Source organism: Myxine glutinosa, chromosome 7, assembly GCF_964187855.1.
Source record: "Myxine glutinosa chromosome 7, kmMyxGlut1.1, whole genome shotgun sequence".
NCBI classification, from domain to species: Eukaryota; Metazoa; Chordata; class Myxini; order Myxiniformes; family Myxinidae; genus Myxine; species Myxine glutinosa.
In genome coordinates this window covers 12,633,521-12,658,777 of record NC_136267.1, presented here as the reverse complement: position 1 = coordinate 12,658,777, position 25,257 = coordinate 12,633,521, and the positions used below count along the sequence as shown (strand labels likewise).

The 25,257-nt window shown below is 42.7% G+C and overlaps 1 protein-coding gene across 1 annotated transcript in view; it reads right to left on the bottom strand.

Annotated features, from left to right (window-relative positions):
* The window catches only part of LOC137413105 (rap guanine nucleotide exchange factor 4-like), a 291,223-nt gene that overhangs the window by 253,988 nt on the left and 11,978 nt on the right, over positions 1-25,257 (bottom strand). Inside the window, exon 4 of the mRNA XM_078782642.1 lies at positions 24,286-24,439. Within this exon, the coding sequence (XP_078638768.1) occupies positions 24,286-24,439 (154 nt within the window). The remainder of the gene's footprint in view (positions 1-24,285; positions 24,440-25,257) is intronic.

The window sequence follows — 25,257 nt, the reverse complement described above, 5'->3', positions numbered from 1 at the left end:
TAGGGATTTTAACGGGCTACCGCCGCCTTTTTTACTATTATATAAATGATAGAACCAAGTACCAACCAGACTAAAGAGTGGAGGTGTAATCAACCTTGGTAAATAAATGGTAAACATAACGAATGTGAAAAATATCAAATAGGTATAATTGAAAAGACAACTGGTAAAACAATTTACAAAACAAATAAGAGAATTAATTTAAATACCGGTGAATTGGGTAAAAAAGATGGAAATATTTTTGAGTGGACGGAAAACTTTGATGGTTGTCAGGAAAATATATACTTTAATTAAAAAATGGTATGTGGCACTGGAGGCGCTCAAACAAGAACATTGAGGGAGGTTTACCATTTTATCTTAGCTCAGTTAAAATATCTTAATAAAGAACCAAACTCAAACATATTTTTTGTTAATATATTAGATGGTGAAGAGAGTGGCAAGAGAATTAAATTATTTCCCACGCATAAACAAATATTTGTAGGGTCGTTGTTTGAGTGGGCCAAAGATGATTCACCAGATGATATTAAGAGTAAAAGGTTAAAAGGTCCATAAGGTCAGAAGGATCACAGGTTCACACAGAAGGACCATTGTTTAAGTGGTCTAATGAATAAGGATAACATGTCAAAAGGTTAGAAGGTTCGTAAAGAACATGGTGAGAGAAATAGAGGTGTTTAGGGGCAATGAGGGAGGGGAAAAATTAACATGTAAGTCAATGGGAAAATGAGAGTGTCCCAGAAGCAACATATATACACTACTCATGTTCCACTTGTTTGCCCAGTCTGTGATTTTGTCCAGGTCTGCAGAGAGTGAGGAGGCTGCAGACTGCCGATCTGAGGGATGAGGAATGGAGCGGCAGAGAGTGGAGTCATCAGCAAAGAGATAGAGAGGATTTTCAAGAGAGTCAGAGAGATCATTGATGAAGACCAGAAAAAGCACAGGGCCCAGAACACTGCCTTGGGGAACTCCAGCCTGAACAGGAAGAGGAGATGAGAGAAACCCATTCAGGGCCATACGTTGACTACGACTAGAGAGGAAGTCCGCCAGCCATGCGTGGAGATTTCCATGGATACCAAAGGAGGAGAGTTTGGTGAGCAGAGCGGGGTGCCAGACCGTATCGAAGGCACGTGATATGTCGAGGGAGACTGCTCTAATTTCCTGTTTGGCATTGAGGACCTCCATCCATTGTTGAGACAGCAGAAGCAGCACGTCCAGTGTAGAGTGACCTGGTCTGAAACCAAATTGATGATCAGAGATCAAGCCATTGGAGAAGAGGAAAGATTTCATATCCGAAGCAATGATGGATTCCATGACTTTGCTGATAATTGGGAGAAGGCTGATTGGTCTGTAGTTGCTAGGATCTGTTTTTGCACCTTTTTTGTGCAAAGCGGTGATGTTGGCTGATTTCCAAGCAGATGGCAGTTGACCTTGAGCAACATAGAGTGTGAAGAGAACAGAGAGAGGGAGTGAAAGAGCAGAAGAACAGGATTTTAGGACCCGTGGGCTGATGCCGTCAGGTCCAGTTGCAGAATCAGAGTCGAGGGTTGACAGAAATTTTTCCACCTTGTCAGCAGGAAAGGACACGGAGTCCAGGAGCAGCTGGGTACGACTGGGTACAGAGAGGGATGGGTTTGGGACACAAGATTTAGAGGCAAACACAGAGTTGAGGCATTCAGCTTTTTCACTTGCGGAGTCAGCTGTGTAGCCGTTTGAGGTAAGGGAGGGGATGGAGGGGGAACAAACACCAGAAACAGATTTGACCAGACGCCACCAGGATTTGGAAGAGGGAGACAGATAAGAGAGTTCGGTCTTGAGAACGGAGAGATATTGTTTCCTGGCTCTCCTGAGGGTGGACACACACTTGTTTCGGGCTTTGTGAAAGGAAATGAGATTTCCTTCCGTTGGATTTGCTTTCCAGGAGACTCAGGCAAGTTGTTTCTGGGCAACAGCCTCACCACAAGATTCCGTGTACCATGGACGGGAGGAAGGGTATGACAACTGAAGACGAGATGGGATAAATCTGTGCATGAGAGAGATCAATTTACTTTGGAAGAATTCCCAGGATGAGTTGATGTCAGAGGTGGTAGAGATGGGAGACCAGTCCAGATGATTGATGGCTGCTTGAAGCTGCTGCTGCTGTTAAGCAGATCATGTCTAGTTTGTCAGAAGCATCCTGTATGTTGAGATCAGTTAAGTTTGAACGAAGGCCCCGGATGTTTGAGGTCCATTCCGTTAATGAAGAGGAAGGGGGAGCATCGGATACAGAACAGGGGGGAGGAGGGGTAGGGTAAGATGTGGAAGAGGAGGAAGAGGTAGGGAGAGCTGTTGAAGGTGTGTCAGAGATGTCAGAATAGCTCGGAGAAAGGGAAGGATGGGCAGACAAAAGGTTTGATGGTGATTGGGTGAGGCACAATGAGGTGTTATTTGAAGAGGGGGAAGAGCGAGGCAGAAGGTTGGGGTAGATTGAGGTGAGAGTTTGAAGGGGGAAGAAGCGGGGAGGACGCTTTGAGGAGGAGGGGGTGAGAGAGGGGAAATGGAGAAGAAATTAGGGTGGGGAGATTTGATGGGGAGGGGTGTGGGGGGAGTTTATGAGGGGAGGGTTTAGGGGGAGTTTATGAGGGGAGGGGTTAGGGGGGAGTTCAGGAGGGAAGGGACAAGGGGAGGGATTTGAAAGGGATGGGAGATGGGGGAGATTTGGAGGGGAGGGGTGAGGGGGTCTAGGAGGGGAGGAGCGTGGGGGGAGTTTAGGAGGGAAGGGGCAAGGGGGGAGATTTCAAAGGGATGGGTGATGGGGATTTGGATGGGAGGTGCAAGGGGGAAGATTTGAAAGGGATGGGTGATTGGGAAGATTTGGAGGGGAGCGGTGATGAGGAAGGTTTGGAAGGGAGGGGTGATGGGAAGTTTTGGAGGGGAGGGCTGAGATTGGATTTTGAAAAGTGAACGATTAATGGGAAACGAACATTTATTGCAAAATTAGTTTATTGTGACCTTCGAGTTAAAAATACGTTTAAGGACGCTGGAGGGGGGGGGGGGGGGGAGGGGGTGGAGTGCAGGTGAGTTTAGGGAATGTATGAAAGAGGAACTGTAAGAGATTGAATTTTTTTGGGGGATGAATAGATTTGGTGAGCAAGTTGAAAGCAACCTTTTAAAGAAGAAGAAGAAAAAGGTGTTATAATATATGACAGAATACAGTACTTCAGGGGAAAGTTTAAACATTTTAAAGTTATCAGTGAAAACTATCTGGGGAAATGGGGGAGAAACACGTGGTCAAAGAACGAACAAATGAATAAGAACAACGAATAAACGAATAAGAACAACGAATAAGAACAGAGAAGGAAATGTTTTTTTTTTAGTTGAGATTTTAAACAAGTAGGCTATGGGGTGAAAAGACTGGGAAAACAGAGAACGAAAGTTATTGGAGCACAATCGATGGCCCGCCGAGAGAAAAACAAAGCCTCAAGATAGGACACAGAACAAGGCCTCAAAAGACATGACACAAATTAACACGATTTTCTATACAGGTATGAAAGATTTACACCGAGTGTTTCCCTCGGGACCCACTGTAGGTACACACACCATAAAATAAATACAGTTTTGATGAAAATACAAATGGGAACAATTACTTAACTTCGATAGCGTGGAGAGCGTGGACAGCTGCGAAAAAACATTACCTCGCCGGTAAGACCGGAAACGGAAGTCAACATTGCTGCAAAACAGCTGTAAGTTGTTAACCCATTAATTGTTCCCTGAAGGCCTTGTTTTTTTTTACAATATAACTGTGCAATTTACATTATTTTCCCGTTTTTGCTCAACTAAACTTGTTTTTTTAACCTCGTGCAGTGTATTGCTTGCCTTTGTACCATTTCAGGTTATTCACTGGACATTAAATGGCATATATTTCAATAAAAACCGGAAAAATTGAGGTGTTCTAAAACTTTTGACCGGTACTGTATATGTTCAACCTGTAATCCACTCCTGGTTAAACTCCCCAAATCCAGGTTTACCGCAATCACAACTCTTGGTTTATTTTTTATTTCGTTTGTGAAACTTTAATAAAAACGATCAGTCCATGACATCCAATACGCATGCACACCACGTCACCTCTTCCCATATCTCTACCAATGATAACTTCTCCATCATCACTCCAGGACATCTAACCCGGGTTGTTCGTAAACACTAAGTAAACACACTAAACACTGACCCTAAAGTGGAAATGTGCATGAAAATCGGTCAATTTGGGCAAAATGACTTTTATCACAATAATATCATCTTGATAAGAATGTTTCTATTATCATAATAATATCCTCTTGATAAGAATGTTTCACTTTTATCACAATGATATCCTCTTGATAAGAATGTTTCACCTCTATCATAATAATAACCTCTTGATAGGAATGTTTCACTTTTATCATAATAATATCCTCTTGATAAGAATGTTTCTATTATCATAATAATATCCTCTTGATAAGAATGTTTCACTTTTATCATAATAATATCCTCTTGATAAGAATGTTTCACCTCTATCATAATAATAACCTCTTGATAGGAATGTTTCACTTTTATCATAATAATATCCTCTTGATAAGAATGTTTCACTTTTATCATAATAATATCCTCTTGAGAAGAATGTTTCACTTTTATCATAATAATATCCTCTTGATAAGAATGTTTCACTTTTACCATAATAATATCCTCTTGATAAGAATGTTTCACTTTTATCATAATAACATCCTCTTGATAAGAATGTTTCACTTTTAGCATAATAATATCCTCTTGATAAGAATGTTTCACTTTTATCACAATGATATCCTCTTGATAAGAATGTTTCACTTTTATCACAATGATATCCTCTTGATAAGAATGTTTCACTTTTATCATAATAATATCCTCTTGATATGAATGTTTCACTTTTATCATAATAATACCCTCTTGATAAGAATGTTTCACCTTTATCATAATAATAACCTCTTGATGAGAATGTTTCACTTTTAGCATAATAATATCCTATTGATGAGAATGTTTCACTTTTAGCATAATAATATCCTATTGATGAGAATGTTTCACTTTTAGCATAATAATATCCTCTTGATAAGAATGTTTCACTTTTATCACAATGATATCCTCTTGATAAGAATGTTTCACTTTTATCATAATAATATGCTCTTGATAAGAATGTTTCACTTTTATCACAATGATATCCTCTTGATAAGAATGTTTCACTTTTATCATAATAATATCGTCTTTATATGATTGTTTCACTTTTATCATAATAATATCGTCTTTATATGATTGTTTCACTTTTATCACAATAATATCCTCTTGATAAGAATGTTTCACTTTTATCATAATAATATCCTCTTGATGAGAATGTTTCACTTTTATCACAATGATATCCTCTTGATAAGAATGTTTCACTTTTATCATAATAATATCCTCTTGATGAGAATGTTTCACTTTTATCACAATGATATCCTCTTGATAAGAATGTTTCACTTTTATCATAATAATATCGTCTTTATATGATTGTTTCACTTTTATCATAATAATATCGTCTTTATATGATTGTTTCACTTTTATCATAATAATATCGTCTTTATATGATTGTTTCACTTTTATCATAATAATATCCTCTTGATGAGAATGTTTCACTTTTATCACAATGATATCCTCTTGATAAGAATGTTTCACTTTTATCATAATAATATCGTCTTTATATGATTGTTTCACTTTTCTCATAATAATATCGTCTTTATATGATTGTTTCACTTTTATCACAATAATATCCTCTTGATAAGAATGTTTCACTTTTATCACAATGATATCCTCTTGATAAGAATGTTTCACTTTTATCACAATGATATCCTCTTGATGAGAATGTTTTACTTTTATCATAATAATATCCTCTTGATATGAATGTTTCACTTTTATCATAATAATATCGTCTTTATATGGTTGTTTCACTTTTATCATAATAATATCCTCTTGATATGAATGTTTCACTTTTATCATAATAATATCCTCTTGATAAGAATGTTTCACTTTTATCACAATAATATCCTCTTGATAAGAATGTTTCACTTTTATCATAATAATATCCTCTTGATGTGAATGTTTCACTTTTATCATAATGTCATCTTGATATGAATGTTTCACTTTTATCATAATAACATCCTCTTGATATGAATGTTTCACTTTTATCATAATAATATCCTCTTGATAAGAATGTTTCACTTTTATCAATAATATCCTCTTGATAAGAATGTTTCTCTTTTATCATAATAATATCCTCTTGATATGAATGTTTCACTTTTATCATAATAATATCCTCTTGATAAGAATGTTTCACTTTTATCATAATAATATCTTGATATGAATGTTTCACTTTTATCATAATAATAACCTCTTGATATGAATGTTTCACTTTTATCACAATAATATCCTCTTAATATGAATGTTTCACTTTTATCATAATAATATCCTCTTGATAAGAATGTTTCACTTTTATCATCATAATATCTTGATATGAATCGTTCACTTTTATCATAATAATAACCTCTTGATATGAATGTTTCACTTTTATCATCATAATATCCTCTTGATAAGAATGTTTCACTTTTATCATAATAATATCTTGATATGAATGTTTCACTTTTATCATAATAATAACCTCTTGATATGAATGTTTCACTTTTATCACAATAATATCCTCTTAATATGAATGTTTCACTTTTATCATAATAATATCCTCTTGATATGAATGTTTCACTTTTATCATTATAATATCCTCTTGATAAGAATGTTTCACTTTTATCACAATAATATTGTTACGGACACGACTTAGATGTTATGATGGGCCGAGCGGAATGGCCGCCGTGTTCGCACAAGTTACCCGATTATACTCGAACGTTGGCCGAGTCGCGCTACGCTAGATCAATGAAGGAAAGGACACAACGGCTAGGTTAAATGACACGACACCAGGGGTACAGTTCTCAAGGCCTCCGGAGGAGGTTATATTAGTTCGGAACGTTTAGATTACAGGGATGAGAGAGACAGCATAGGAAGATAGGCTCTTAAATACGGTCTTATAGTAACCCCGACAGACGACAGATAAACGGGACAAGACTGACTCACACGGGGATTGATGGCAAGGAAAGGCAGGTAGTCGAGGCTCAAGGTGCACCTTGGCGCAGGGGCAGAATCGACCCGGTCCGGTCCAGAGATGCGGGAGGTCTCTCTCAGCGCTAGGAGGTGACGTTCTTTCTCTTTCCAAGCTGGGGGCGCATCTCTCGTCACGTCCGGTAAGTGGCTGCGTATATCCGGCGGGGAGTGACACGCCCTCAGCTCGTTAGCTCCGCCCCAGATGGAATCGGCCCGTTGCTTCTTATTGGGTGCGGGGGTTACCGGGCTCCGCCCTTGATGAGGAGCTGACAGCCAGCCCCTTCGTGGTAACCCCGTGGGCGCACATGGCAATGGCGGCTAACCAAGCCGGTGTGAGGACGCACACTCCCCGCACCGCGGCCGCGCCGCCCCCGCTGTGGTTGTAGTTGTTGTTGTTCCATGAGATGATGGGAGGATGCGGAGATGAGGTTGTGGGGAGGTCCTGAATTCACTACTGGTGCCATACAATCACATTCTGGTGCAACGAAGAGTCAGAATTAATGGAAACGAGTCCTTAACTGACATAGACTAAGAATAACTAGCAAGATGTCCGAAAGTTGTCTACGTGGGATGCGGTGGACCTGGGCACGACATTTAATGGGGGAAGAAGGGGAAGGTCGGTTCTACAGAGTGTTGTTTACAGACAATGGGACTAGGGTGTGACTAGGGTGTTTACAGACAATGGTACAGACAATGGGACAATGGGCAGAACTTCCGGGTTCGGTTGCGAGAGGACGCTGGCGTTGCATATTCGCCGCTTCTCCGACTGGATGGATGTACAGGGTCTGCTTCTACCTTTCTGACCTGACATCTCACACCTGTCCTGCCTTTTCACACCCGCACGTGCCGCGTGTTCTCCGGCTGGATAACGGAATCTGCTTTTGATGGTACGGAATACGGAATTCGAAAGGCCCGCTCCCGTTGATTGTGGCCGTGGCCTTGTTTGCCGGTGGCCTTGTGGCCTTGTTTGCCGCTGTGGTCTTGATTAGCGGCTGCAGTCGTTTGCCGCTGCGTTTGCCGCTGCGTTTGCCGCTTTGCCTCCTCGACCTTGGCCTCGTACTCGTCCCTTCGCTCCTGCCTGGCATGGCTCTGAAGTACTCCGCCGCAAGGCTTCTTCTGCTCAATACCCGCTCCACCCCATCATGCATCTCTGCCATCAAATCAAATGGACTCCTCCGACGACCCAGGTACATTCACCGTGGCTCCGGTCGCAAGTTTGTTTATTTGCAATCAGGTCACTCCATCCCCGTCCTCTGGTCGGCTCAGCGCACTCTCACTCTTCGTCCCAGCGCACCTGGTCACAGCAACCCACACGATCGCACCTCTTGCCTACGAACCCTGGCTAAATCACCTGAATTCATCCCTGCTGTTCAAAACAACATCAAGCTCACCCTGTTCAACACCCGGTCCCTCAACAATAAATGCCTCATCCTGAACGAATACATCCTGGATAACAAACTGGACTTTCTCTGTCTCACCGAAACCTGGCAACAACCTCTGGACTACTACACACTCAACCTCACCACACCCAATGGATATTCCTACGTCAATAAACCACGCTCGGAGGGCCGAGGTGGTGGAATTGCCGTTATCCACCGTCAAGACATCAAGACCAACCTCATCTCCATCTCATCTGCTCCATCATTTGAACACCTGGCTTTAAAACTCTCTGGTCACACGCAGTCAGTCATGGCTGTCGTCTACCGCCCTCCCAAACCACACCCATCATTCCTGTCTGACTTCTCCTACTTTCTGACCCAGCTATGTTCCCTCTCCCCCTCAATCCTCCTCCTTGGTGATTTCAATATCCACATGGACTCCACTGACTCCACAATAACCACTGACTTCACTGATTTACTCACCTGCTTTAACCTCACTCAACATGTCGACTTTCCTACCCATATCCGTGGTCACATTTTGGACCTTGTCTGCTCCACTGGATTAAATTTGCACCATCTCTATGGCTCCGACCTCACCCTCTCTGACCACTTAGCCATCACTCTGACCATCAACATCCCCGCCCCAACACCAAGGCATTATCGCACAATCAACTTCCGTAAGCTAAACGCTCTTTCACCTACCTCATTCTCATCCACCCTCTCTGAAAAAATGTCCACTTCTCCCTTCATTGACCTCCACACCCCTTCCGACCTCACTGACTACTACAACCACACTCTCTCCTCCTGCCTTGACCAGCTTGCGCCTGTAAAAACCAAAACAGTTTCTTTCACCCATTCTGCTCCCTGGTTTACCCCTGAACTCCACCTGATGAAAACTCGTGCTCGCCAACTTGAAAGACTCCGCAATAAAACGGGTCTCACAGTTCACTCCCAAGCCTACAAGGACCACATACAACACTACAAAGATGCCCTCTCCCGCGCCCGCTCTGCCTACTACTCTCAAATTATCCACTCTGGCTCCGGAAACCCAAAAGCACTCTTCTCGACAATAAACAAACTCCTCCGCCCCCTGAACACCACCACCCAGTCATTCACAGTAGACAACTGCATCTCCTTCCTCTCTTTCTTCCAACGCAAAATTGACAACATCTACAACAGCTTGACCACCGCCGCACCCGCTCCCCCTCCAACCACCTGCCCCCCCTTGTCCTGCCATCCCCTGTCTCGGTTCTCCCCAATCTCTCCTACTGACCTCTCTGAACTCCTCATAGGAATGAAAACTGCCACCTGCACTCTTGACCCCATCCCCTCCAGCTTTGTCAAAGCCTCCCTCCCTGCTCTCTCTCCACTTATCATTGCAACAATAAACTCCTCCCTGTCTACAGGCATCGTCCCACCTTCCCTCAAAATTGCTGCTGTTACCCCCATTCTAAAAAAACCTGGTCTAAACCCTGACACCCTAAACAACTTCAGACCCATCTCCAACCTACCCTTTCTGTCAAAAGTTTTGGAACGTGCTGTAGCCACTCAACTCAAACATCATCTCTCTGCCAATAACTTGTATGAAACATTCCAATCCGGATTCCGCTCCAACCACAGTACTGAAACTGCTCTCCTCAAAATCACCAACGACCTTCTCCTCTCCTCTGACGCTGGCAACCTCAACATTCTCGTCCTCCTCGACCTCAGCGCTGCCTTTGACACCATCGATCACACTATCCTCCTCACCCGACTTGAATCCACCTTTAACGTCACCGGCACTGCCCTCTCTTGGATTAAATCATACCTCTCTGACAGATGCCAGTTCATCTCCATCAATAACTGCAAATCCCCCACTGCTCCCCTCCCCCAAGGTGTCCCCCAAGGTTCAGTTCTTGGCCCCCTCCTCTTCATCCTTTACCTGTCCCCGCTCGGTCACTTAATCCGCCGTCATGGTCTCCAATTCCACTGCTTCGCCGATGACATCCAGCTTTTCATCTCCACCAAGTCCGTCTCCACCGACACCCACTCTATCCTGACAAACTGCATCACTGAAATAAAATCCTGGCTTCAAATCAACTTCCTCAAGCTTAACTGTGATAAATCTGAAATAATCATCATTGGCCCAAAAACGCTCACAAAATCCACCCATAACTTTGCCCTCAACATCGACGGTATCCCAGTATCCACCTCCCCTCACATCCGGAATCTTGGCGTCATCTTTGACCAAACCCTTTCCTTCGACAAATACACTAAACAGATCACAAAGTCAGCCTTCTTTCACCTGAAAAACATTGCCCGTCTCCGCTCATCCCTCTCCTCCACGGCTGCAGAAACCCTCATCCACGCCTTCATCACCTCCCGTCTGGACTACTGCAATAGCCTCCTCTATGGTTCACCCTCAAAAATCACCAATAAACTCCAATACATTCAGAACTCCGCTGCCCGTCTACTCACTCATTCCCGGACCCGTGACCACATCACCCCCGTCCTTTACAAGCTTCACTGGCTCCCCATCCCCCAGAGAATCCAGTACAAAATCCTCCTCTTGACATACAAAGCCCTCCATAACCTGGCCCCATCCTACCTGGCTGACCTCCTCTCCAGACACACTCCCACCCGCAACCTCCGCTCTGCTGGTACCAACCTCCTGACCCCCTCCATCCGGACCAAATTCAGATCCTGGGGGGACAGGGCCTTCTCCATCGCTGCTCCCACCCTCTGGAACTCACTACCTCACACCATCAGAGACTCCTCCTCACTCACCACATTCAAAACATCACTAAAGACCCACCTGTTCAACGCTGCATTCAACATTCAACCCACAGCATTTAACCCCTGACTATCTCTTCTCCTTCTCCCTCCTTTTGCTTTAAATATTTCCCTATTGATTCTTGTCTTGTCTTTTTGATTCTTGTCTTATATATATGCCGTATATCGCTGCTGTTTGTTTTCTTGATTCTTGTCTTTTTGCAATTGTTGTTTTCATGTATTGTTATGCATTATGTTTTCCACTCTGTCAAAGCGCCTTTGGGCTTCTGGAAAAGCGCTATACAAAATAAATGAATTATTATTATTATTATAGGGAATGGGGGATTGGGGATAGTTGGGGAGTATTGGGGAAATAGGGGAATATTTACAAGCGGATATGGAGGCCAAATCCCATATCCGCAACATTGCACGCTTCTCTACCCTCGGGGCATCCCGACCCGATAAATTTTTACCTATTTTAGTGTGGCACTCAGATGTAGTTCCCTCTACTATTAACTCTACCCTGGGTGCGACAGTTTTACAGATATTCACAAATGAGTAAATATGTCCCCCTGCGACGTTGCACCCTTCTCCTCACAGAAACACACCCACAGGATAACCGAATCACGGAAAGAATTCGCAAACTAAACATACAGCCGGTAGGGAGCATTATTTACACAAGACTACGCTGATATTTACACGACGCTCCAGGACCTGTTTTTGGAGGAACACATGCAGATGTTATGCATAGAGAGCGCACGCATGCCAGCATCGATACACCAACCCACGAGTGCTCTGTGGCCTTACGGCCTTTAATAATGTGCAGAGCACCCCTTCCAAGCACCAAAAGCACCACCCCCTCACACAGTCAGCACCATCCGGTGCACCAATAAAATGTTTAATAATCATGGTGTGGTGTCGCAGCCGGCCGATGTTCTGCCGCTGGTCTTGCCTTCGTGTGGTGCACTTGGCCTTCTTACTTCTTTCAAAAAAAATAAAGAAAGGCGCCAACCGCGTCCATTTCTTTATTGTGGCCGTCAGGGGGCCAACTATAAGTGGTTCACCTGTCTGGCATAGGTGCCACGTTGACCCATAGGTCCATCCACGGGTGGTGCTTGGCCGCAAAAGAACTGCGGTCCATGGTGGGCGGCCACAAACATTGCGGTCCATATGGTGTATCGATCCAGGCAGCAAGCAGCGAAAGTGCAGGCCCACAACTGCGGAGCCAGCACCTCTCTCTCCTCTCTCTCTGCCCCAAAGCCAGATCCTCGGAGGTGGGAGACAAAAGAAGAAGACAAGTGAGTAAGGTGGTAAGGGCGCAAAAGTGCACGCAACATTAGGTAATGCACACTAGGGGCACATGGGAACCAGGTGAGACAGGTACGTTCCTACCGTACGCCCCCCCCCCCCCCCACCAGGTAACCTACATTGCCCCTCCCTTACCCCTTACTGTATCCACAAAACACAACACTACCCATAAACATCTACTTTACAAATCAACAAACGTCCCTACTGTCTTCCCCGTTCCTCCCATAAACCAAATTCGTCTTCTCTCCCTCCTAACCAATCAAATTTGCTATTTCCAACTCTCATCAAAATTTGCCATCTCCAACTCAACATCAAAATTTGCCATCTCCAACTCAACATCAAAATTTGCCATCACCAATTCATCATCAGTCCCTCCTAAGGAGGGAGAGATGGAATCACCCCAATGTCTCATCCACGTCGTGATGCGTCTCACCAATCCACACAGCAATTCTCATTTCCTGCACACAGAACAAAGAAAACACAGGTGTGGAGTCATCATCATCACCACAGGTAAGTGGCTGCGTATGGTGTGACAGGTTTATCAATCCTAACTATTTCCTAAATGACTTTAACAACTTTACATTACCCGGGGTCTTTCTCCTGCCAAACCATTGGCCCTCTTACACTATGGGTTCTAAAAACCAATTCCCATTGACCAAACTGTGGTGCTTTTCAATTTGGGGTCTCACTCCCCCGATTCATCTCCCGGTGCCCTCGCACAATTTCTGGGCCGCGACGTGTACCTCTCCCAGCGGGTCTACCCACCTGCACACCTCCACCACTGCAGTTGCCTCCGAGCTTACCTGCTCCTTACCCTAACCTAACTACCTGGGGAAGGCCCTCTGGCGCTCTCCCCACTCGGTGCCCTCTCTGACACTGGGCTACCCGGGTCCGTCCTCCGGATCCTCGGGCCCCATCCACAACTACCGGCTCCCAGAGCCCACCTGCGGCCTCACCTGGCCGACATCCTCACAGTGGTGGAGTGCCCAACCAACTACACACACTAACAGGCTACACGCCCAGCCATTTCCACAACACTAATGCACCCATCCACAATACCATTCTGCAATCGCACCACAAATGCCAATATCCAACGACAATTTACCTATACCCTCTACCTAACACTTACACTACCCGCCCCGGGTACTCGTGAAAGGGGTCCACTCTTCCCCCATCCACACCTTCGCACCATGCACACCACTCCGTACCACTTACTCCAACTCTCTCCACACACCTGTACTTGCACACCTGTGCTCTCACACCTGGTGCCACCTGCACCCTTCTCTCCCCAAGCGCATTCGCGCTGATCCACAACACTCACTACTCATACACACTCCACACACCTGTCCAGTTGCACACCTGTGCAATCACACCTGTTCAATTCCCAACCACACGGCATCATCTCAGCTAACTACTCCCCTCTGAAACTTGCGCTTCCCAGTCGTCCCTTTAAACTATTGCGCTCCCTCGTCATTATAATCCACACTAAACTACCTGCGTCCCCACTACAGGTATCAGTCACTAACTAAACTTAACGTTACCTAATGTCATCTTCGCTAGATCCCTACCAATATCCTAACCCACCCGGGCTAGTTTTCACTGCCATACACCCCATAAGCTATTGCTCCTTTGCCCCACTCATGGGAAGGGTGGCAGGGATGCCACCCTTACCCACCGGGCCCATCGCTCACTACCAATTTTGCACATCAAATTTCAACAAATCAAAAATTTGCCAATCACTACCCATCATCTGCCAATCATCACTGCCAATCCTTTGCCAATCATCAAATTTTGTTTTTTTCTAATTTCGGGGCCAAAACACTATCCTCATCACACAGTCTACTCACTAATGCCTCTCGGTGCGCCAATTTACCTCTAAAGCTCGGCTGCGTACAGCCAAGCCATGAATGCGGGTTGTTTGGTGCCAGCGGCTGGACGCGTCCGGCATTCGGTGCAGGGAAGGAGGTTTACCCGGGCCGAGATCCCACGCACCATCTCGGCACGGAGCCATCCCATGGCCCGATCTCGACCTGCCGGAATGCCTCAACAAAAAGTGGTCGCCATGACGACCCTTCCTATCCAGCTGCCCGCTCCGCCTAGTGGAGCACAGACGCGGCCGTTCAAAGCGAGGCCCAGCACGCACCGAGGGCCCGATTCGGCTAAAAGTCGACCTAACCGCTGCTCCGTTTAACGTCGATGCTTCACCTGCATGCTTACACCCCGCAGCCCGTTCCTTGCTCACACATCCAGCCGTCTCCATGCTCCTCGTACCTTTCCTTACACACCTCGGTACTCTCATTCCACTCACAGCCTTGGTCACACACCTGACCACCGAACACCTTGGCACACATTCGCCGCTCGCACACCTCACCAACACACCTCTTCGCGCCCCCTCCTCGGTCACCTCCTCTGTGACAATCACAGGTGTGCTCTCACTCACACACCCAACCACGTGCCTCACTACCAATTCCAGCGTGCATTCCCACTCACGCTCTACCATTCCAGGTGTGCATCCTTTCTCACCTGTCACAACCAACTCACGCTCCTTGTCACTCTCACTCCTCTCACCTCCATTCTTGACAGCGCACTCACCCTTACTCCCGACAGCGCACTCTTTCCTCATGTACCTGTCCGTCACACACCTTTCTCGCGCACACTCTCCCGTCACACCCTCTGTAACACTTACCACAGGCGTGCATGCTTCCTTACCTTTGACAGCGCACTCTTTCCCCATGCACCTGTCCGTCACACACCTTTCTCACGCACACTCTCCCGTCACACCCTCTGTAACACTTACCACACCGCGCTTCCATGTGCTCCCTCGCACACGCGCTACGACCGACTCACTCTCGCCAGCACCCTCACTCCTTGGCACGCACTTTTTCCTCACACACCCCAGAGTCGGACTTCCTCGCACACCTCCTTTTTCGCACACCAGACCTGTCGCACACTTCACCAACGGCCTCTCACGAACACCCGGGTCCATCTCGACCCCCAAGCTTCTTAAATCCCCTGGCGCATCATACGCACGACCATATTGGTCACCACTTACACCGGGTCCTCTTCCTCTTCGCTTCTCCTCCATCACCTGCGAATCCCTCATCCGGTTAATGAGCACATCATCACGATCCGAACACAGACTTCGGACCAATTCTTTTATCTCCTCTTTTATCTCTTTCTTATCCCCTCTCCGTCGCTTCTTAATTTCGCTCACCCCTTCTTCCACTTCTTCTAATTTCTGCTTCACCTCTTTTATTCCCCGGTACGTCTCCTCAAGCTCGTCCTCTAAGGCTACCTTGACCGTTTCCATGTGCGTCCTCACCTGCCGGTCCTTCGTCTCCATTACCTCTATCACCTCGTCCAACCTCGTTGTCAGTCCCTCACGTACCATCTGACATTCCCTCTTCGTCGCTACCAAGTCATTTTTTAGGTCATTTTGTGTCGCTCTTAACCCTCCTATTACCGCTGTGTTCTTCTTTACCTGGTCCGTTAGTTCTTTTTGTCCCTCTGTCAGTTGTTCTACCTCCTGCGTCAGGTCCTCTATGCCCCCTTGTAACTTTACAGTCCCCTTTCTCACCTCCTTCTCCATGTGCTCCTTACAGTGCCTCACCTCCTTGCGCACTCCTCCGACCTCCTCACTCACACCTCTTCTGATCTCTTCTCCCATCACTTGCATCTCCTGCCCAGATGCCACTCTCATCTGCTCCATTTCCTCCCTGTGAGCATCCAGTTTGGTTTCTAACCCCATTCTGACCCCCTCTATCTGCTGCCCCATTTGTTTAACTTCCCTTTCCGCTTGGTCCCTCATGTCCCTCAATTTGCCTTCCATTCTGTTTTCTAACCCCTCTAACCCATTTTTCACCCCCTCTAACTGATTCTCCTGGGCAGCCATTCTGTTTTCCACCCCCGTTAACCCATTCTTTACCTCTTTTATCCCGTTGTCTAACCCCTCAAAATTATTGTCTAACTTCCCAAAAATCTTGTCTAACTCCTCAAAATTATTGTCTAACTTCCCAAATTTCTTGTCTAACTCCTCAAAATTATTGTCTAACTTCCCAAATTTCTTGTCTAACTCCTCAAAATTATTGTCTAACTTCCCAAATTTCTTGTCTAACTCCTCAAAATTATTGTATAACTTCCCAAATTTATTGTCTAACCCCTCACCGGTACCCCTCGCTTCATCCCTCATTGCCCCCATTTGGCCCTCTAATCGCTCACTATCAGCCCTCATTCCCACAATTTGGTTTCCCAACCGCTCACCCAATCGCTCAATTTGGCTCCCCATACTCATCTGTACAGCTGCCTGTAGCTGCGCAATGAGGGCCTGCATGTCAATTGGCTGCATGTTAAAGCCCGTTGATACAGCGGGCTCGGCTACCGCGCGCTCTTGCGAGGCGCCATTTTGCGCGCCCGTAACGTCGGGCGCAACGACGCTATTTTGTGCGTCTGCTACCCTCACTGCTTCGCTCTCCTCATGTCCCTCAATTTGGTCCTGGATCGACCCTGCCTCACTCTCCTCTACCGGACCCCAGCCGTCTTGGTCTGCCATAGCGCGACTTTCAAAATTCGGGTTTTTATATTTTGTAAAACACAATCAAATTTCGCCGTTATAATTTCGAGCGCGTAAAACGCGCTCCGGATCGAATCTCACTCCTCGACACCAATTGTTACCCTAATGGTACAATTGGTGTTCCAAAATTTGGGCTAAATGAATTTAGTCCCAGGTCCGAATCCGACACTCCTGACACCAATTGTTACGGACACGACTTAGATGTTATGATGGGCCGAGCGGAATGGCCGCCGTGTTCGCACAAGTTACCCGATTATACTCGAACGTTGGCCGAGTCGCGCTACGCTAGATCAATGAAGGAAAGGACACAACGGCTAGGTTAAATGACACGACACCAGGGGTACAGTTCTCAAGGCCTCCGGAGGAGGTTATATTAGTTCGGAACGTTTAGATTACAGGGATGAGAGAGACAGCATAGGAAGATAGGCACTTAAATACGGTCTTATAGTAACCCCGACAGACGACAGATAAACGGGACAAGACTGACTCACACGGGGATTGATGGCAAGGAAAGGCAGGTAGTCGAGGCTCAAGGTGCACCTTGGCGCAGGGGCAGAATCGACCCGGTCCGGTCCAGAGATGCGGGAGGTCTCTCTCAGCGCTAGGAGGTGACGTTCTTTCTCTTTCCAAGCTGGGGGCGCATCTCTCGTCACGTCCGGTAAGTGGCTGCGTATATCCGGCGGGGAGTGACACGCCCTCGGCTCGTTAGCTCCGCCCCAGATGGAATCGGCCCGTTGCTTCTTATTGGGTGCGGGGGTTACCGGGCTCCGCCCTTGACGAGGAGCTGACAGCCAGCCCCTTCGTGGTAACCCCGTGGGCGCACATGGCAATGGCGGCTAACCAAGCCGGTGTGAGGATGCACACTCCCCGCACCGCGGCGCCCCCGCTGTGGTTGTAGTTGTTGTTGTTCCATGAGATGATGGGAGTATGCGGAGATGAGGTTGTGGGGAGGTCCTGAACTCACTACTGGTGCCATACAATCACATTCTGGTGCAACGAAGAGTCAGAATTAATGGAAACGAGTCCTTAACTGACATAGACTAAGAATAACTAGCAAGATGTCCGAAAGTTGTCTACGTGGGATGCGGTGGACCTGGGCACGACATTTAATGGGGGAAGAAGGGGAAGGTCGGTTCTACAGAGTGTTGTTTACAGACAATGGGACTAGGGAATGGGGGATTGGGGATAGTTGGGGAGTATTGGGGAAATAGGGGAATATTTACAAGCGGATATGGAGGCCAAATCCCATATCCGCAACAATATCCTCTTGATAAGAATGTTTCACTTTTATCACAATGATAACCTCTTGATGAGAATGTTTCACTTTTATCACAATAATATCCTCTTGATATGAATGTTTCACTTTTATCACAATAATATCCTCTTGAAATGAATGTTTCACTTTTATCACAATAATATCCTCTTGATATGAATGTTTCACTTTTATCACAATAATATCCTCTTGATAAGAATGTTTCACTTTTATCACAATGATAACCTCTTGATGAGAATGTTTCACTTTTATCATAATAATATCCTCTTGATATGAATGTTTCACTTTTATCACAATAATATCCTCTTAATATGAATGTTTCACTTTTATCACAATGATAACCTCTTGATATGAATGTTTCACTTTTATCACAATAATATCCTCTTGATGAGAATGTTTCACTTTTATCATAATAATATCCTCTTGATATGAATGTTTCACTTTTATCACAATAATATCCTCTTGAAATGAATGTTTCACTTTTATCACAATAATATCCTCTTGATATGAATGTTTCACTTTTATCATAATAATATCCTCTTGATAAGAATGTTTCACTTTTATGATAATAATATCCTCTTGATGAGAATGTTTCACTTTTATCATAATAATATCCTCTTGATGAGAATGTTTCACTTTTATCACAATAATATCCTCTTGATGAGAATGTTTCACTTTTATCACAATAATATCCTCTTGATGAGAATGTTTCACTTTTATCACAATAATATCCTCTTGATGAGAATGTTTCACTTTTATCACAATAATATCCTCTTGATGAGAATATTTCACTTTTATCACAATAATATCCTCTTGATAAGAATGTTTCACTTTTTTCACAATAATATCCTCTTGATGAGAATGTTTTACTTTTATCATAATAATATCCTCTTGATGAGAATGTTTCACTTTTATCATAATAATATCCTCTTGATAAGAATGTTTCACTTTTATCATAATAATATCCTCTTGATGAGAATGTTTCACTTTTATCATAATAATATCCTCTTGATGAGAACGTTTCACTTTTATCACAATAATATCCTCTTGATAAGAATGTTTCACTTTTATCATAATAATATCCTCTTGATGAGAATGTTTCACTTTTATCATAATAATATCATCTTGATAAGAATGTTTCACTTTTATCATAATAATATCCTCTTGATAAGAATGTTTCACTTTTTTCACAATGATATCCTCTTGATAAGAATGTTTCACTTTTATCATAATAATATCCTCTTGATGAGAATGTTTTACTTTTATCATAATAATATCCTCTTGATGAGAATGTTTCACTTTTATCATAATAATATCCTCCTGATGAGAACGTTTCACTTTTATCACAATAATATCCTCTTGATAAGAATGTTTCACTTTTATCATAATAATATCCTCTTGATGAGAATGTTTCACTTTTATCATAATAATATCATCTTGATAAGAATGTTTCACTTTTATCATAATAATATCCTCTTGATGAGAATGTTTCACTTTTATCATAATAATATCCTCCTGATGAGAACGTTTCACTTTTATCACAATAATATCCTCTTGATAAGAATGTTTCACTTTTATCATAATAATATCCTCTTGATGAGAATGTTTCACTTTTATCATAATAATATCATCTTGATAAGAATGTTTCACTTTTATCATAATAATATCCTCTTGATAAGAATGTTTCACTTTTAACATAATAATATCCTCTTGATATGAATGTTTCACTTTTATCATAATAATATCCTCTTGATATGAATGTTTCACTTTTATCACAATAATATCCTCTTGATGAGAATGTTTCACTTTTATCATAATAATATCATCTTGATTTGAATGTTTCACTTTTATCATAATAATATCCTCTTGATGAGAATGAGTCACTTTTATCATAATAATATCATCTTGATGAGAATGTTTCACTTTTCACATAATAATATCCTCTTGATAAGAATGTTTCACTTTTATCATAATAATATCCTCTTGATAAGAATGTTTCACTTTTAACATAATAATATCCTCTTGATAAGAATGTTTCACTTTTATCATAATAATATCCTCTTGATAAGAATGTTTCACTTTTAACATAATAATATCCTCTTGATAAGAATGTTTCACTTTTATCATAATAATATCCTCTTGATAAGAATGTTTCACTTTTAACATAATAATATCCTCTTGATAAGAATGTTTCACTTTTATCATAATAATATCCTCTTGATATGAATGTTTCACTTTTAACATAATAATATCCTCTTGATAAGAATGTTTCACTTTTATCATAATAATATCCTCTTGATAAGAATGTTTCACTTTTAACATAATAATATCCTCTTGATAAGAATGTTTCACTTTTATCATAATAATATCCTCTTGATAAGAATGTTTCACTTTTATCACAATAATATCCTCTTGATATGAAAGTTTCACTTTTATCATAATAATATCCTCTTGATATGAATGTTTCACTTTTATCATAATAATATCCTCTTGATGAGAATGTTTCACTTTTATCACAATAATATCCTCTTGATAGGAATGTTTCACTTTTATCATTATAATATCCTCTTGATATGAATGTTTCACTTTTATCACAATAATATCCTCTTGATATGAATGTTTCACTTTTAACATAATAATATCCTCTTGATGAGAATGTTTCACTTTTACCATAATAATATCCTCTTGATAAGAATGTTTCACTTTTATCATAATAATATCCTCTTGATAAGAATGTTTCACTTTTAACATAATAATATCCTCTTGATAAGAATGTTTCACTTTTATCATAATAATATCCTCTTGATAAGAATGTTTCACTTTTATCACAATAATATCCTCTTGATATGAAAGTTTCACTTTTATCATAATAATATCCTCTTGATATGAATGTTTCACTTTTATCATAATAATATCCTCTTGATGAGAATGTTTCACTTTTATCACAATAATATCCTCTTGATAGGAATGTTTCACTTTTATCATTATAATATCCTCTTGATATGAATGTTTCACTTTTATCACAATAATATCCTCTTGATATGAATGTTTCACTTTTAACATAATAATATCCTCTTGATATGAATGTTTCACTTTTATCATAATAATATCCTCTTGATGAGAATGTTTCACTTTTATCACAATAATATCCTCTTGATAGGAATGTTTCACTTTTATCATTATAATATCCTCTTGATATGAATGTTTCACTTTTATCACAATAATATCCTCTTGATATGAATGTTTCACTTTTATCATAATAATATCCTCTTGATGAGAATGTTTCACTTTTAACATAATAATATCCTCTTGATATGAATGTTTCACTTTTATCATTATAATATCCTCTTGATATGAATGTTTCACTTTTATCACAATAATATCCTCTTGATATGAATGTTTCACTTTTAACATAATAATATCCTCTTGATAAGAATGTTTCACTTTTACCATAATAATATCCTCTTGATATGAATGTTTCACTTTTAACATAATAATATCCTCTTGATAAGAATGTTTCACTTTTATCATAATAATATCCTCTTGATAAGAATGTTTCACTTTTAACATAATAATATCCTCTTGATAAGAATGTTTCACTTTTATCATAATAATATCCTCTTGATAAGAATGTTTCACTTTTATCACAATAATATCCTCTTGATATGAAAGTTTCACTTTTATCATAATAATATCCTCTTGATATGAATGTTTCACTTTTATCATAATAATATCCTCTTGATGAGAATGTTTCACTTTTATCACAATAATATCCTCTTGATAGGAATGTTTCACTTTTATCATTATAATATCCTCTTGATATGAATGTTTCACTTTTATCACAATAATATCCTCTTGATAAGAATGTTTCACTTTTATCATAATAATATCCTCTTGATAAGAATGTTTCACTTTTATCACAATAATATCCTCTTGATATGAAAGTTTCACTTTTATCATAATAATATCCTCTTGATATGAATGTTTCACTTTTATCATAATAATATCCTCTTGATGAGAATGTTTCACTTTTATCACAATAATATCCTCTTGATATGAAAGTTTCACTTTTATCATAATAATATCCTCTTGATATGAATGTTTCACTTTTATCATAATAATATCCTCTTGATGAGAATGTTTCACTTTTATCACAATAATATCCTCTTGATAGGAATGTTTCACTTTTATCATTATAATATCCTCTTGATATGAATGTTTCACTTTTATCATAATAATATCCTCTTGATATGAATGTTTCACTTTTATCATAATAATATCCTCTTGATATGAATGTTTCACTTTTATCATAATAATATCCTCTTGATGAGAATGTTTCACTTTTATCACAATAATATCCTCTTGATAGGAATGTTTGACTTTTATCATTATAATATCCTCTTGATATGAATGTTTCACTTTTATCACAATAATGGACTACAGCTCCCCACAATGGGCATCCAAAGTGGCATGGACTGCAGCTCCCCACAATGGGCATCCAAAGTGGCATGGACTACAGCTCCCCACAATGGGCATCCAAAGTGGCATGGACTGCAGCTCCCCACAATGGGCATCCAAAGTGGCATGGACTGCAGCTCCCCACAATGGGCATCCAAAGTGGCATGGACTGCAGCTCCCCACAATGGGCATCCAAAGTGGCATGGACTGCAGCTCCCCACAATGGGCATCCAAAGTGGCATGGACTGCAGCTCCCCACAATGGGCATCCAAAGTGGCATGGACTGCAGCTCCCCACAATGGGCATCTAAAGTGGCATGGACTGCAGCTCCCCACAATGGGCATCCAAAGTGGCATGGACTGCAGCTCCCCACAATGGGCATCCAAAGTGGCATGGACTGCAGCTCCCCACAATGGGCATCCAAAGTGGCATGGACTGCAGCTCCCCACAATGGGCATCCAAAGTGGCATGGACTGCAGCTCCCCACAATGGGCATCCAAAGTGGCATGGACTGCAGCTCCCCACAATGGGCATCCAAAGTGGCATGGACTGCAGCTCCCCACAATGGGCATCCAAAGTGGCATGGACTGCAGCTCCCCACAATGGGCATCCAAAGTGGCATGGACTGCAGCTCCCCACAATGGGCATCCAAAGTGGCATGGACTGCAGCTCCCCACAATGGGCATCCAAAGTGGCATGGACTGCAGCTCCCCACAATGGGCTGGTGCAGCTGCTTCATATGTTGCTCCGATTAAGACGGATACATCAAATGCTCTGGGAGACATTGGCAGTGCTTGCCAGGGGGCTGAGTTCCAGGTCTGTTTGTCACCCACCGCAGACAGGTTGGTGACCAGTCCTCTCCCACGTCTCCTCTGGTCTCATCTGCACCTGCCCTTTCTTCCCCCTGCAATTCTCCTGTCACCATGTTGCAAGAATTATTGGAGGAACACAACCCTCTGCCTCCACCACCCCCAGCTGCAAGCTTATGTCCATTGATGATTATGTCCATCTCCCCATTCTATGGAACTAACTTCCTTGTGTCTGTCGACTCATGCTCTTCCCTCTCGTCCTTCAAAACTGCTGTGAGTCACAACCTTGTGCTTTCTCACGTACCAACTCCCATGTTCTTGCCCCTTCCGTTACTTCCCTTTTCCTTCCTGCCACACTAATTGTCATGATGTAGTGGTTCTGTAACTTAAACCCGGCATATAAACGTCTACCGCTCGGTCAGTTTAATAACCCATCAACCTTTGTACAGCGATGTAACCAACTTTGTTTGTCTTTGTCTTCCTGTTTGCTGAAGCATGATACGAAGCCTTGAAGACCAAAGAAAAAGAAAACAAAATGCAATTCCATAATTGTTACACTGAACCCTCATTCCAAAACTATCGAACCTCGAGTAAGGCCGTTGCCATTGTATCTTCCTTAAGGAGTTCACTGTGCAATGCAGACCATTGCAACACAAGTTGAACAACACGTCGTTTGGTACCCAGGGCGTAGTCGGCCTTCTCTTGCTCCGAGCCTTGTACCGCCGACTTTGCATGATAGGTTCAGTTGTAGTAAAGGTGCATCGGCTGATTAGTGAGACGGGGGATGAGAGCACTGAACTTCAGTCAAATGACTGCTTGAGTAAACCTCATGAGATGTTAACATGTCATCCACAATGTTGTGATATTAACTGAATATTTAAAGCACCCAACAGGAGAATACAGCGAGACACGAGCATGCAGGTAACACTGGCACATCAGGAGCATGCAGGTAATACTGGCACACCAGGAGCATGCAGGTAATACTGGCACATCAGGAGCATGCAGGTAATACTGGCACATCAGGAGCATGCAGGTAATACTGGCACACCAGGAGCATGCAGGTAATACTGGCACACCAGGAGCATGCAGGTAATACTGGCACATCAGGAGCATGCAGGTAATACTGGCACATTGGGAGCATGCAGGTAATACTGGCACATCCGGAGCATGCAGGAAATACTGGCACATCAGGAGCATGCAGGTAACACTGGCACATCAGGAGCATGCAGGTAATACTGGCACATCTGGAGCATGCAGGTAATATTGGCACATCTGTTGACCTTCATTCATCAGCAAGCTTCATCTGACCCTTTGATATGCCAACAGTGATGGCAACTCTCAAATGTCCTTGGCAGTTTTGTTATAATCATTGCCATACCTGTTAAGTTATCATTGCCATACCTGTTAAGTTATCATTGCCATACCTGTTAATTTATCATTGCCATACCTGTTAAGTTATCACTGCCATACCTGTTAAGCCATCATTGCTGTACCTGTTGAATTATCATTGCCATACCTGTTAAGCCATCATTGCTATACCTGTTGAATTATCATTGC